The 12,329-nt window shown below is 36.4% G+C and overlaps 1 protein-coding gene across 1 annotated transcript in view; it reads right to left on the bottom strand.

The window, feature by feature from the left end:
* The window catches only part of cdk5rap1 (CDK5 regulatory subunit associated protein 1), a 122,659-nt gene that overhangs the window by 16,486 nt on the left and 93,844 nt on the right, over positions 1-12,329 (bottom strand). Inside the window, exons 6-7 of the mRNA XM_056252862.1 lie at positions 4,189-4,244; positions 2,064-2,194 (exon numbers count right to left, since the gene is read on the bottom strand). Of these exons, the coding sequence (XP_056108837.1) occupies positions 2,064-2,194; positions 4,189-4,244 (187 nt within the window). The remainder of the gene's footprint in view (positions 1-2,063; positions 2,195-4,188; positions 4,245-12,329) is intronic.

The following is a 12,329-nucleotide window of genomic DNA, read 5'->3' as shown; positions in this document are numbered from 1 at the left end:
GAAAAAAGCATAAATGTCAGAGCATGTCAGAACACCTCCAGGGCCCAGAAAACACCTCAGACCCCAGAGGGTTAATATTCAACAATATTATCAGGGCTCCAGACTAACTGGTTTTACTAGGAGCACTGTAGCCCCTAACTGCAAATATTTAGGAGCACAGACAGAAAATTTAGGGCCACACCTTAAATCAACCTGCAACTCAGTTATTCACATTTCCTGCATTTTGACTATTACTGACAAATGCCTTGGTAATAAATAGACTTAACGTACAGAAATTACAATGTGCAGTTTTATTTTAAGTTCACAGGGCTCCAGTTCAGACTAACATTTGAGGGCAGCAGCACCGGAGCCACTGAGTTCTGCAGAAAGTATTTAGTAGCACTGTGGGGGCTGACAATAAAGCACTGAGCTTAAGTAGAGGTGTAGATATTTAACTTTAATTATTTTTCATTCATAATGTCTTAATATTAATTCAAAAGCAAAATGAGTGAAAAAATAGATATTAGGGAGTGAAAATAGCTAATAAGCGTCCTCTGCAGGACCAGTAGGTGGTTACAATGGTAATTTAATCTTTTTTTTATTTTTAAATAAGTGTGAGTTTTATAAATGGGGACCATCTTTGAAGGATGAACAAAAAATGTTTTGGTCATCACATTAAAACAAACATTTAAATATGATATTATAGTTTTAAAGTGCTGGAAAAAGATGTGTAGTACTTGTAAGTGTTTGACTAATTATGTCACAATACCATAGTTACAGTTAGTGTTACTACATTAAATCCATGGTGAATGTTGGTGATTTTTGGACTTAAAGCCTTCTATAACTTGTTTATACTTGGCACAATGTTTATCCTGTTTTCCATTTCAGCGCTGTTTGATCTGATATCTGTGGTTTAAATCAGAGAACTCTTGAGCCGAATCTGACTGTTTCTCACTGGATCTCGCAGAGATGTTATTAATTCTGTGGTGAATTTAATTGATTTTTTCACTGGATCTCCCAGCGCTGTGTAGTAACGGTGTTGCGTGATCGAGATCGGCCTGCGACTGGTGAGTAGCTCTCGATGCTGCGCTGTTTATTATTGGTCTGAACAATAAACGGTCCTTGAAGCACAAATGAGTAGCGCAGTTTCGTTCCGCTTTCATTTCGCTTGCCATTTGATTCTGGGCAACGTTGTGGTCGCGCCAGCGCGACCTATAAGAAATTTTGGTCGCACGGGCAGGAAAAATGGTCGCAGTCTGGAGCCCTGATTATTGATCTGCCTGCATTGACATTATGTGAGAACTAAACTGAGCTGGACGACATCACTGTTTTCTCCAGAGCGGCTGTATAGATAAATGAACTAAATTAATAACTTTTTTTACAACAGAAATTAACCATCACTGAACTTACTTAAGCTGGACTATGACACTATTTTCTTATAGATCTGCTGTACAGCGGAAATAAACTTTGTTGCATTATTTTCCTGTTATCACTGTAACACCGTGTCCTAACCAGACGCGATGCGATAAGATTCCAGCGACAAATGATTTGTCTGTCCACACTAGACGCGACTGCGAGATGCGTAAAAATCAATCAAAACCCACAGCCAATCAGAACAGCGTTGTGGGCGGGCTCTCGCGGCAAGTGTACAGCACCAGAGAGTAATCTTGACGGCAATCACAAGAAAATGGATAAGTAGGCTACATAATCAAATTCACAAATATTACAAAAATAGTCACACGTTGTAAAGCTGCTTTGAAACAATCTGTATTGTAAAAAGAGTTATATAAATAAAGGTGACTATGATTTGAAAGAATCTGGCAATTGTCAGCGAATTTACATCACGTTAATTACTAAACATGCCATTATCATTTTAATCTATTGACAGCCTTAAGCTACAATTGAAAACATATTTTTTTATAAAGAGGCATGCTGTTTTGATCATTATTACCTGTAGATTTTGTCAAATTGACTATAACGAACAGGTTAACTTACTTTTTGAAGTATAATGACTGCCATATCATTATGAACAGGAATACAAGAGATACATGAATCTAATATGAAGACCAAAAGGTAGATCAGACCTTCCTCATGCTGTAGGCGAAGAGAAAGCCCATGTTATAGCCCACCTCCCTGAGGAGAGATAGGGTCTGCTGATGATCGTCTTCAGTCTCTCCACAGAAGCCTGTGATGAAATCACTGCTCAGACTGACTCCTGAAATAGGATTTATCAGGGACAGAGAGGAACATCATAAACCACAGCACTTCATTTACATCACATCATAACTTGACACTACATTGATTATTGAGGCATGGGACAAAACATTTGAAATCATTCTTTGACATGTATTTTAGTATTTTTATCAAAACTAATGACACTATTTCTCACCTGTCACCTGCTCAAACACAACTCAATATTTTATATAGATTAATAGAAGTTAAACTAAAGATAAAAAGGATATACATGTATCCTAAATAACATTTATAAATAGCATTTACTATTATGCCCTGAAGGTTCACTTTAAAATACCTCTTTGGTCCCACTTTATATTAGGTGTCTTTAAAATACTATGCACTTACATTATAAAATTAAGCATTTGATAATATAGTTTATTGTGTACATACATGCTGTTCTGCAAAACTATTGTCAGATTTGCAATAGCTATTTGCTGTTATTGAGTTTAGGATACAGGTATGATTAGAGGTAGGTGTAGACGGTAGGCATTATGTCTAAGTTTAAGTTTAAGGTTAGATGCAACAGTCAACAGTGTAATTACATTCAGTTACTTTAAATGTAACTACAACTAACAATAGCAGTATACCACAAAAAAAAATCGAATCCAACAAATTAAGAGTAGAATTCTTACTGCTACATTTGATAAAATTTTTATTAAAAAAATTAATTTAAAACTACAATTACAAATTACTATTTTGTTTCAAGAGTGAAAGTGCTCACATGTAACACATTGGTTCAACATTTGAAGTCGATCAAAACCTTTCATCAAAGTTATACATGAATTTTTAACAATACACGGTCTTGTCTTAGGACAACTTTGATTTACTTTTTTGATTCACTTCAAATGTTGACTACTGTATATGTTTTTTTTAAAGGAACACTTAATACTAATGCAATTAATGTCTAATAAAGGTTGGTTTAAAGCACTTCCATGACCTAATCTAAAGAGTACTATTTTACAGTTGCATAACAAACATTATCTAACTCTTTACATATGAGCTAATTAAACAATAATAATTTGGTTAATTACATTGACAGTGAATGAAGAACTCACTATGTGTATATAGCCTATTAATATATTAACAATGTAGAGACTACAACATATTAACCATGAATTACCTAATAGTTTGCCTACTTTATTATAACATACTTATTATAAAGTGTTACCACAACACCTAATATAAGGTGTCCTACCTCTTTTATTAGGCTTCACACTTGTCGGATATTAACAGAAACGTCATCTTTATAATCAGTTTTACCCTGAAGGTCATCTTTTAACATTTCACATGCCATGAGTTTAAAAAGGTCACACAGGTATAGTTTATTTTGTGTTGGGTTTTTTTAACCTCGTCAGACGTTCTTATATGAAGTCTGTTTGAAATAATCCTATAGTGTCAATTTATACAAATGTTGATTTGAAAATAGATTTGTCATTATTTATAATTATTCGACAAATTATTTCATATGATATTCAGATGCTCCAACACCTCTGAATAGATGACTGCAACTCCTGCGAGGACTCGGAATCAACATGCACCAATGCTATTGTTTTCTATACAGTATATCCATTTCATATGTTAACAACATGTTTACTTTACTCATTGTTTCTGACTTAAATTAATACATTGTTTAAATTAATACATTGTTAGCTAACTGTGTGATTTTTATATGTACATTTCTGAAATACATAACTTGGACACAGTCACCTCTGAAAATAGGTAACTTAAATTGTAATGTAGACATTTTCTGTAAAGCTGCTTTGAAACAATATGTATTGTGAAAAGCATTATACAAATAATTGTAAATTTAATTAAAATGTGATTTGATATACAGCTGTACATGTTTGACAGATTAATACAAAATAATTCCGTAGTACATACACAACTATTTTATCAGTTCTGTAGGCAGTTTTGTCCCACTACTCGAGAATCAGTTGGTATATTCAATTGGTATATTTCATAGTGACAAGCTACCTGGTATTATTTTACGAATGTTCTCCACAAGCTCAAGATATGCCTCTCGGGTGTAACTGAGAAAGAAAACAAATGACAGGTTGAAGGAAATAAAATTATAAAGCACAACCACAAAGTCTTGGATTTCAATACAAATTTACTAAAGCTAAACTAAGTACATATTCTTTAAAAAGATCAAGTTTATACAGTGGCAACAAAATATCCTCTAATTGGCAGTTCATAATCGCATAGGGCTGTGCTGATAAAATCATATATTGTGATATTTTTTTTATATTGACATTTTAGATTATTGTATCAATATTTATTTTTTCATGTATTATTGCATTCACATCATGTTCAATAATCAAAAAGCAGGTTGTTTAAATAATCTGCGACCGCTGTTTCTCAGGGTGCTTCTATTAGGCAAGAGAGAAATTTGAACTGAACGCCTTGGTTTCCTGAATAAGGAACAAGATGCTGCGTCAGTAGCTGACGCTATAGGAACACCCTCCAGGTGTTACGATTGCCTGAAGCCAGTAAAAAAAAAATCACAGCAATTAACTGGCCTCATAAGGATGCACCCGCACCATCAATCCTCAGATTTCAAAAAAGGAACTTTACTTGTGTCTTTTTGGAGTGTTTCGTAAATGAGCGGTAAGAGATGTGTGGTTCATCTGTTTGTGCAAAGACTATGGGAACTGCTCTAAGTTATGATAAGTTGGACTTTGCTCATGTGAAGAAAGATATATATCTATTCTGGGTGTTTGTATAATACACATCTTTGTGCATCAGGAAATGACTGAATTCTCTGTATCTTTATTGATGTATCCTCACTAATATTGAGAGTGTTACAGATTGGTGGCCCGTACGGGGAAGTTGTTTATGTGCAAGTGATGTGTTGATGATTGGGGATGATGGAGAGTGTTAATGAGGAGAACATAGAGGAACAGGAACAGAGAACAAAGGGGTAATGAACCAGATTTTTCTGCTGAATCTTTTGTAACGAGAATAAATCATGCCAATGAAATATCCTCTATGTTAAGTTCATTATATGTTACCTCTGATAGAGGTGAGTCTAATGATCATGATGATGATGAGACAAAAAGTGTTGTAAATGTTTTGTCACAAACTGAAATGAAGCAAATGAAAACTGAAATTGGGAATTTGAAAGAACAAATACTAATTTTAGAAACTAAACTAACTGATGCCATTAACCCTCTAGGCGCCACGGTCGAGTTTACTCGACAAGATGCGGCACTGAATAAAATGGCCAATTTTGTCAAATTGGGTGTCAAATTTCGTTCGACCTCCCCTCCACTGGATGGCAGACATGTCATACTTCATCCCGACTCAAAAAAACGTCATGCTTCTATACAAAATGTTCGAGTTAGAGTGCATTGAATCAGTGCGATCAAAAGCGGAGCTAGTGTGCGAGTGAGACATTTTATCAGAGCCTCTCCGCAATCGCGGCGACAGTATTGTGGTGGAGACTTTGTCTAATAGTCAAGTCAAGTCAAGTCAAGTCATCTTCATTTATATAGCGCTTTTAACAATGGAGATTGTTTCAAAGCAGTGTTGTTTTTGGCAGCCCTTTTAGTTTTAGTGTTAGTCTTAGTCTTTTGGACGAAAATGCTTTTTAGTTTTAGTCACATTTTAGTCACTTAAAAACTTCATAGTTTTAGTCAAGTTTTAGTCGACGAAAACAAAAAAAGGTTTTAGTCAAGTTTTAGTCGCCGAAAACGCAAAAAGGTTTTAATCAAGTTTTAGTCAATTTTAGTAAAAAATTAAAAATAAATAGTCTTTAAAAAATAGAGAAAATAAAATGCAGCTGTGTCAAAATTGGTATCAAGTTCAAAAATAGAAAATAAATAAAAGTGCCACTTTGCAATCTGCTAAAAAAAGAAAATAATAGAAATCCATTTGGCAAGACAGGTCTATTTATCCCTGCATTAGTGGCTGCAATGAGCCTGTTTTGAATTGCACAATTTCTCAAAAGTCATGCTCAATGTTCAGCTGAGATCTGTACTTTGTTTTCAGTGAAACTGAAACAGCTGAAAAGCCCATCTCACAGAGATATGATGTGGCAAAGGGAAGAAGAAAGCACACAGCTCTCTGCCTTTAGCCTACTTAAAAACGTGATATATAGGCTATATATAGCCTATATATATATATATATATATATATATATATATATTTTAATAGATAAAATAGACATAACATACTGTGTTTGATATGGGATTAAAATGATGGGTAGTGTATGGGCAGTGTATAAGATATGAACCAGAATTGATTAATTACTTTAATATTCCTTTGTTCCGATCAGAGCATGTGAGTGGAGAGCGCATTTATGAATATTCCGCCCCGCTCGCTCATTCAGCTCAGGGTCGCGCGCTCAACACAGAATGGCCTGCTGGTGCGAGAATATGTGGAATAAGAGCTGCCTCCGACTAAAGTTTGTATTCTAGTCGACTAGTAGTTCTTCATTTAAGCCATAAGTGGACAAATCGGCCCTTTATATTAATTTAATTACTTAAATAGGCTATACGGGATATTGAGCGTTATAGCCGCACTCAAGCGCACGACCGCACGCATAAAGCTTGCCACAAAGAACCGGCAAAAGTAGTGATTATGAATGTGTAAAAAAATAGCAAGGAGACATTTAATTGTTTATTAATAAACTGGTGTTTTCGGTGTCACTGCAAAGATGAATTTGACGATGCGGACTCGCCATGAACGAATAAAGATAAAAAGGCATAAAACGGAAAATTTCCTCCCGTTTTGGAGGAGACCTGTCACGGCAGTGGGGCGCGCCCCACACTTTGAGAACCGCTGGATTATACTGAAACTGAAAGTATGTCCATAAATCATCTCGTCGTTTCCGACCACCAAGCCCGTTTATTGGCTTCGCCGCAATGGTCATTCGAAGATGTGTGGTGAGTGACTAGCCGCAGCCGCAGAAAGGCAGATTCGAGATCGGCCTGTAATTGACTAATTTTGTATGATCAAGTTGCGTTTTTTTAACAAGCGGTTTTATCATAGCCAGCTTAAAGGTTTTTGGTACGTATCCTAGAGACAAAGACGAATTAATGATAGTAAGAAGAGGATCTATGACCTCTGGAAGCATCTCTTTCAGTAGCTTAGTCGGTATAGGGTCTAACATACATGTTGTCGATTTAGATGATTTAACAAGTTTAGAAAATTCGTCCTCTCCTATGGCAACAAATGAATCAAATTTTTCCTCATGGAGACTACAATGCACTGTCTGATGCGATACTGTGGTAGACGGTTGCATAGTTATAATTTTGTCCCTGATATTATCAATCTTATAAGTAAAGAAGTTCATAAAGTCATTACTGCTGTGTTGCTTGGACACTTCTGGGGTTGAAGCTTTCTTTTTCGTTAGTTTAGCTACTGTTTCAAATAAATACCTAGGATTATATTTATTTTCTTCTAATAGGGTTGAAAAATAAGCAGATCTAGCAGCTCTTAAAGCCTCTCTGTAAGCAGTCGAGCTCTCTTTCCATGAAATCCGAAATACCTCTAGTTTAGTTTTCTTCCAGTTGCGCTCCATTTTTCTGGCTGCTCTCTTAAGGGCCTGGGTGTGCTCGTTGTACCACGGAGTTGGACTATTTTCTTTAATCTTCTTTAAGCGCAATGGAGCAACTGCGTCTAAAGTGGTGGAAAAGAGAGAGTTAAAAGTTTCTGTTGCAATATCGAGTTCTTCTAAGCTATCTGGGATGCTGAGATGATGAAACTGATTAGGAAGATTATTGATAAAGCAATCTTTAGTCGCAGAAGTTATAGGTCTAACGTATTTATAACACGGAGTCGGCTTTGCAGCCTTGGCTAAATGTAATTTACATGAGACTAGATAATGATCTGAGATGTCATCGCTCTGCTGCAGAATTTCAACGGCATCAATATCTATTCCATGTGATAGTATTAGATCTAGAGTATGATTACGACAATGAGTAGGTCCTGACACGTGTTGTCTAACTCCAATTGAGTTTACAATGTCTTTAAATGCCAATCCCAATGCATCTTTTTCATTATCTACATGTATATTAAAATCACCAACAATTAGTACTTTATCTGCAGCCAATACTAATTCTGATAGAAAGTCAGCAAATTCTTTGATAAAATCTTTATGGTGCCCTGGTGCCCTGTATACAGTAGCCAGCAGAATTCTCAAATGTGATTTATCGTTTACACTATATATTTTTACATTAAGAACCAACACTTCAAAAGAAGTATATTTAAAACTAGATTTCTTAGTGGTTTTGAAAATATTACTATAAATTACAGCAACACCTCCCCCTTTGCCTTTCAGACGAGGTTCATGTTTATAACTGTAATCTTGTGGGGTTGACTCATTTAAAGTAATATAATCATTTGGTTTTAACCAGGTTTCTGTCAAACACAGCACATCTAGATTATAATCTGAAATCATATCATTAACTATGAGAGATTTTGAAGTAAGGGATCGAATATTCAGCAACCCAAGCTTTATCATTTGCTCATCTGTATTATATCTGTTTTTTATTTGTTGAACATCAATTCAATTTTTAACCTGACGTTTTTTGGATTTCCAAATTCGGGGAACAGACACAGTCTCTATATGATGATATCTAGGTGAAAGAGGCTCTATGTGATGGAATTTATCTGACCTTGGTGACGTGAGGCCGCTAGCAGACGGTCGGTTTAGCCAGTCTGTCTGCTTCCTGACTTGAGCCCCATATTGTCATGTTTTAGCTCTAAGACTATGAGCCAAATTACTAGAGAGAAGAGCAGCACCATCCCAGGAGGGATGAATACCATCTCTTTTCAACAGGTCAGGCTTGCCCCAAAAACTTTTCCAATTGTCTATGAATTCTACATTATTTTGCGGACACCACTCAGACAGCCAGCGATTCAGTGAGGCCAATCTACTAACTATCTCATCACTCCTGCGAACAGGAAGGGGGCCAGAGCAAATTACAGTGCCTGACATCATACTTGCGAGTTCACACACCTCTTTAATATTAATTTTGGTGATCTCCGACTGGCGGAGTCGAACATCATTAGTGCCGACATGAATAATGATCTTAGAGAATTTACGATTAGCATTAGCCAGCACTTTTAAATTTGCTTTGATGTCAGGCGCTCTGGCTCCCGGCAAACATGTGACTATGGTGGCTGGTGTCTCTATTTTCACGTTCCGTGTGATCGAATCACCAATTACCAGGGCACAATCAACAGAATTCTCAGTGGGTGTTTCACTGAGTGGGGCAAATCGATTTGTTATGGGAATCGGAACGGAAGAGTGGTTCTTTGATCCGCGACTAGAGCGGTGATCTCTCACAGTCACCCATCTGCCCTGCTGCACGGGCTCTACTTCAGCTGGAACCGAATCATGTAAAGCAGTGGTCACCAACCTTTTCAAGCCTAAGATCACATCCCAAGTCCAAATGTAAACCAAGATCTACCACTTGCAGAAAATTATGAAAAAACAAGGCCACAATGTAGTTCTACTTTGACATTCTTTGTTGCCTGTTAGTCACTAGCAACATATTTATTTAACTATACAAATAGTATATATAACTATACAAACTGTCAACTATAATTCAACATTTTCAACAGTAATATAACATTAAGTATATATCCACAGGCTTATTACTCATATATAAACACAATAATCAGTCAATTACAGGCCTAAGCCAATAATGTACTGTTTCATTTTCCCTTTTAAAACATAGGCTATTTCAAATCAAAATGGTAAGTGCAACTAGCATACAAAATATTATGACAACAGTCATCCTTCAATTCTTCAAAAATATTTTCACACAAATTACAGACCTACTACTATTCAGTACCTCAATAATCAATCAATTAGAGGCCTAAAACAGTCATCTACACTACAGCACTGATTCTCTTTCCCGTTTCCAACAACATAAAACACAGATCTCCTTTTAACAATAGCCAATAAAGGGTTTTTCCTGTCTCAAAATGAGGCGGAGTTGGTAAAATCGTAACACTAGGGGGGACCGGGGGCATGCCCCCCCGGGAGAAAAATGTGTACATTTTAAAGATAAATTCATTAATCTGGTGCACTTTGAGTCACTCGAATCTGTTGTTAAAAATAAAAAATAATCCACCTGCCAACCACCCATATTCTTTGATTTAGATATCTGCATCTGATCATCACATTACAATTATTCAATTAAGCATGATAATATGGTAACATATCACACTGAAGTAGGCTGATTTAAAATGAACATTTATTTAAATTAAAAGTTCTTCTTTTGGCAAAATTACATTTCCTTTATAGCCTAAACAGAGGCTTTAGCCTACTCCCTTTAAACTTAAATTGTCAATGTTTCATTTTTGAAAACACTCTTATCGGAATAATTTTTTGTACCTTTATAAAGGGCATTTTCCCCCTAATTTTATTTAATGTACTGGTATGCTTTAAATTTCATTTCAAATTCTTACATTTTATCAATACATTCAATTAAAATAATAAGACAAGGATGTTACCAATCAAATTAAATAATTTACATTGAAAAATTATAACTGTATTAAATGAGATTATGAGATTGTTTTGAATATTTTTTGAATATACAAATAAGGAATGTTGAAAAGAATGATACTTTGAAACTAAACCGCCAGTAGAAGTGGCAGGCGGCCGTCTTAATGAGCGAGTCATTGAGTCATTCATTCAAACGATTCGTTCAAACGGCTGATTGATTCAGAATGAGGCGGTTTAATAATGGGTAACGTTAATTGAATCTTTGACTCGAGCGATTAGGTCAAAACGCTGAATCATTCAGTGATGATTGATGAATAATGGATGAGTGTTGCTGTGAGATGCGCTGGTTCTGTTGTTTGGAACTATTTTCGCTGCTGAAACAGAACAAAAATAGTAATTGCGTCTAAAAATGTAAGTAACTTAATTTTAACTAGGCTATTTGTTTATTGAACTGTTATGAAATCAATATCTTGGTTTCAATCGTGCTTGCATTCAGGAAAACAGCACTCTGGTCGTGTGTAGTCTATAACGTTATATTGTTTCTTAACTATAAATTTGACGGAGGCGGCCGCCTCATAATTGTCTATGCAGGAAAACCCCTGCAGATTTCAAACTAGCAATAGCCTACTCCCTCACCGTTGTGCCATCGTTTCGTTAGCTTGCGTATCGTTAGCTTGAAGAGCTTGATGTGAGCGTAGTGTGAAGTGGCTGAGCTGGTTAAAGCGTGAAGCCTTGTTTATACTCGACGCGTCCGCATGAGCCCAAAATGACTTCATTGTAACGGCGCGCGCGCCTCTGGATCCCCTAGACACCATTTACTACACACAGTAGGCTCACACATGGTGCATTTTTAAGTAATAAATATAATGAATACAAATATTGGTGTTTTTTCTCAGATTTTGAAAACTCTTCGCGATCGACTTAAAATGCTTCCAAGATCGACTTGTCGATCGCGATCGACGGGTTGGTGACTCCTGATGTAAAGAGTTCACTATGCTAGGCACATCCAAAACACTATCTAAAGATCTAGCATTCTTACCATCCTCAATTAAAGTTTGGATGCGTGTCTCTAGTTCTGAAATCTTCTCCGTCAGCCTGACTGTCTCCTTGCATTTATCACATATAAATCCTATATTGCCATCGGAGAAGGCTATGCTAAACATATGACACGTGACACAGGTGACAATAACAGGACAAGACATTACTCACCGTGTTTGTTGACTGATTCTTACTTACCTGGACGTATGAACTCAAAGGCGCGGGCGCGCGAGACAAAATAAATAAATAAATCGCACGGGTGGCGCGTTAACAGGCTAACGTTAGCGAGTTAGCGTGCTGTGTTAACAATAACGGAAGCTAGAGATGTAAGGTTAATCTCAGATGTTGGGTAAGCTGTATTTAGTAGTATAAACAACTAGAAATTATAGTAAATGATAAATGATGCCTCAAAACAGAAAGAAATACGAGGCTCAGGATACCACTGGGTATGTTAGACGAGGTCGAAGTATTCATAGGACAGTTAGGGGGCAACGTGGAGGCAGGGTGGGGAGTCGCAATGACAATGACAGTAGTCCGAGCTGTGCACCACTGGGTATGTTAGACGAGGTCGAAGTATTCATATGACAGTTATGGTGATGATACACAGGGCAACTTT

Source organism: Rhinichthys klamathensis, unplaced genomic scaffold (genome assembly GCF_029890125.1).
Source record: "Rhinichthys klamathensis goyatoka isolate OS25496 unplaced genomic scaffold, OSU_Roscu_1.1 h1tg000098l_1, whole genome shotgun sequence".
Lineage (NCBI taxonomy): Eukaryota > Metazoa > Chordata > Actinopteri > Cypriniformes > Leuciscidae > Rhinichthys > Rhinichthys klamathensis.
Note: the sequence above shows the minus strand (reverse complement) of the source record. Positions and strands in the feature narration are given on the sequence as shown.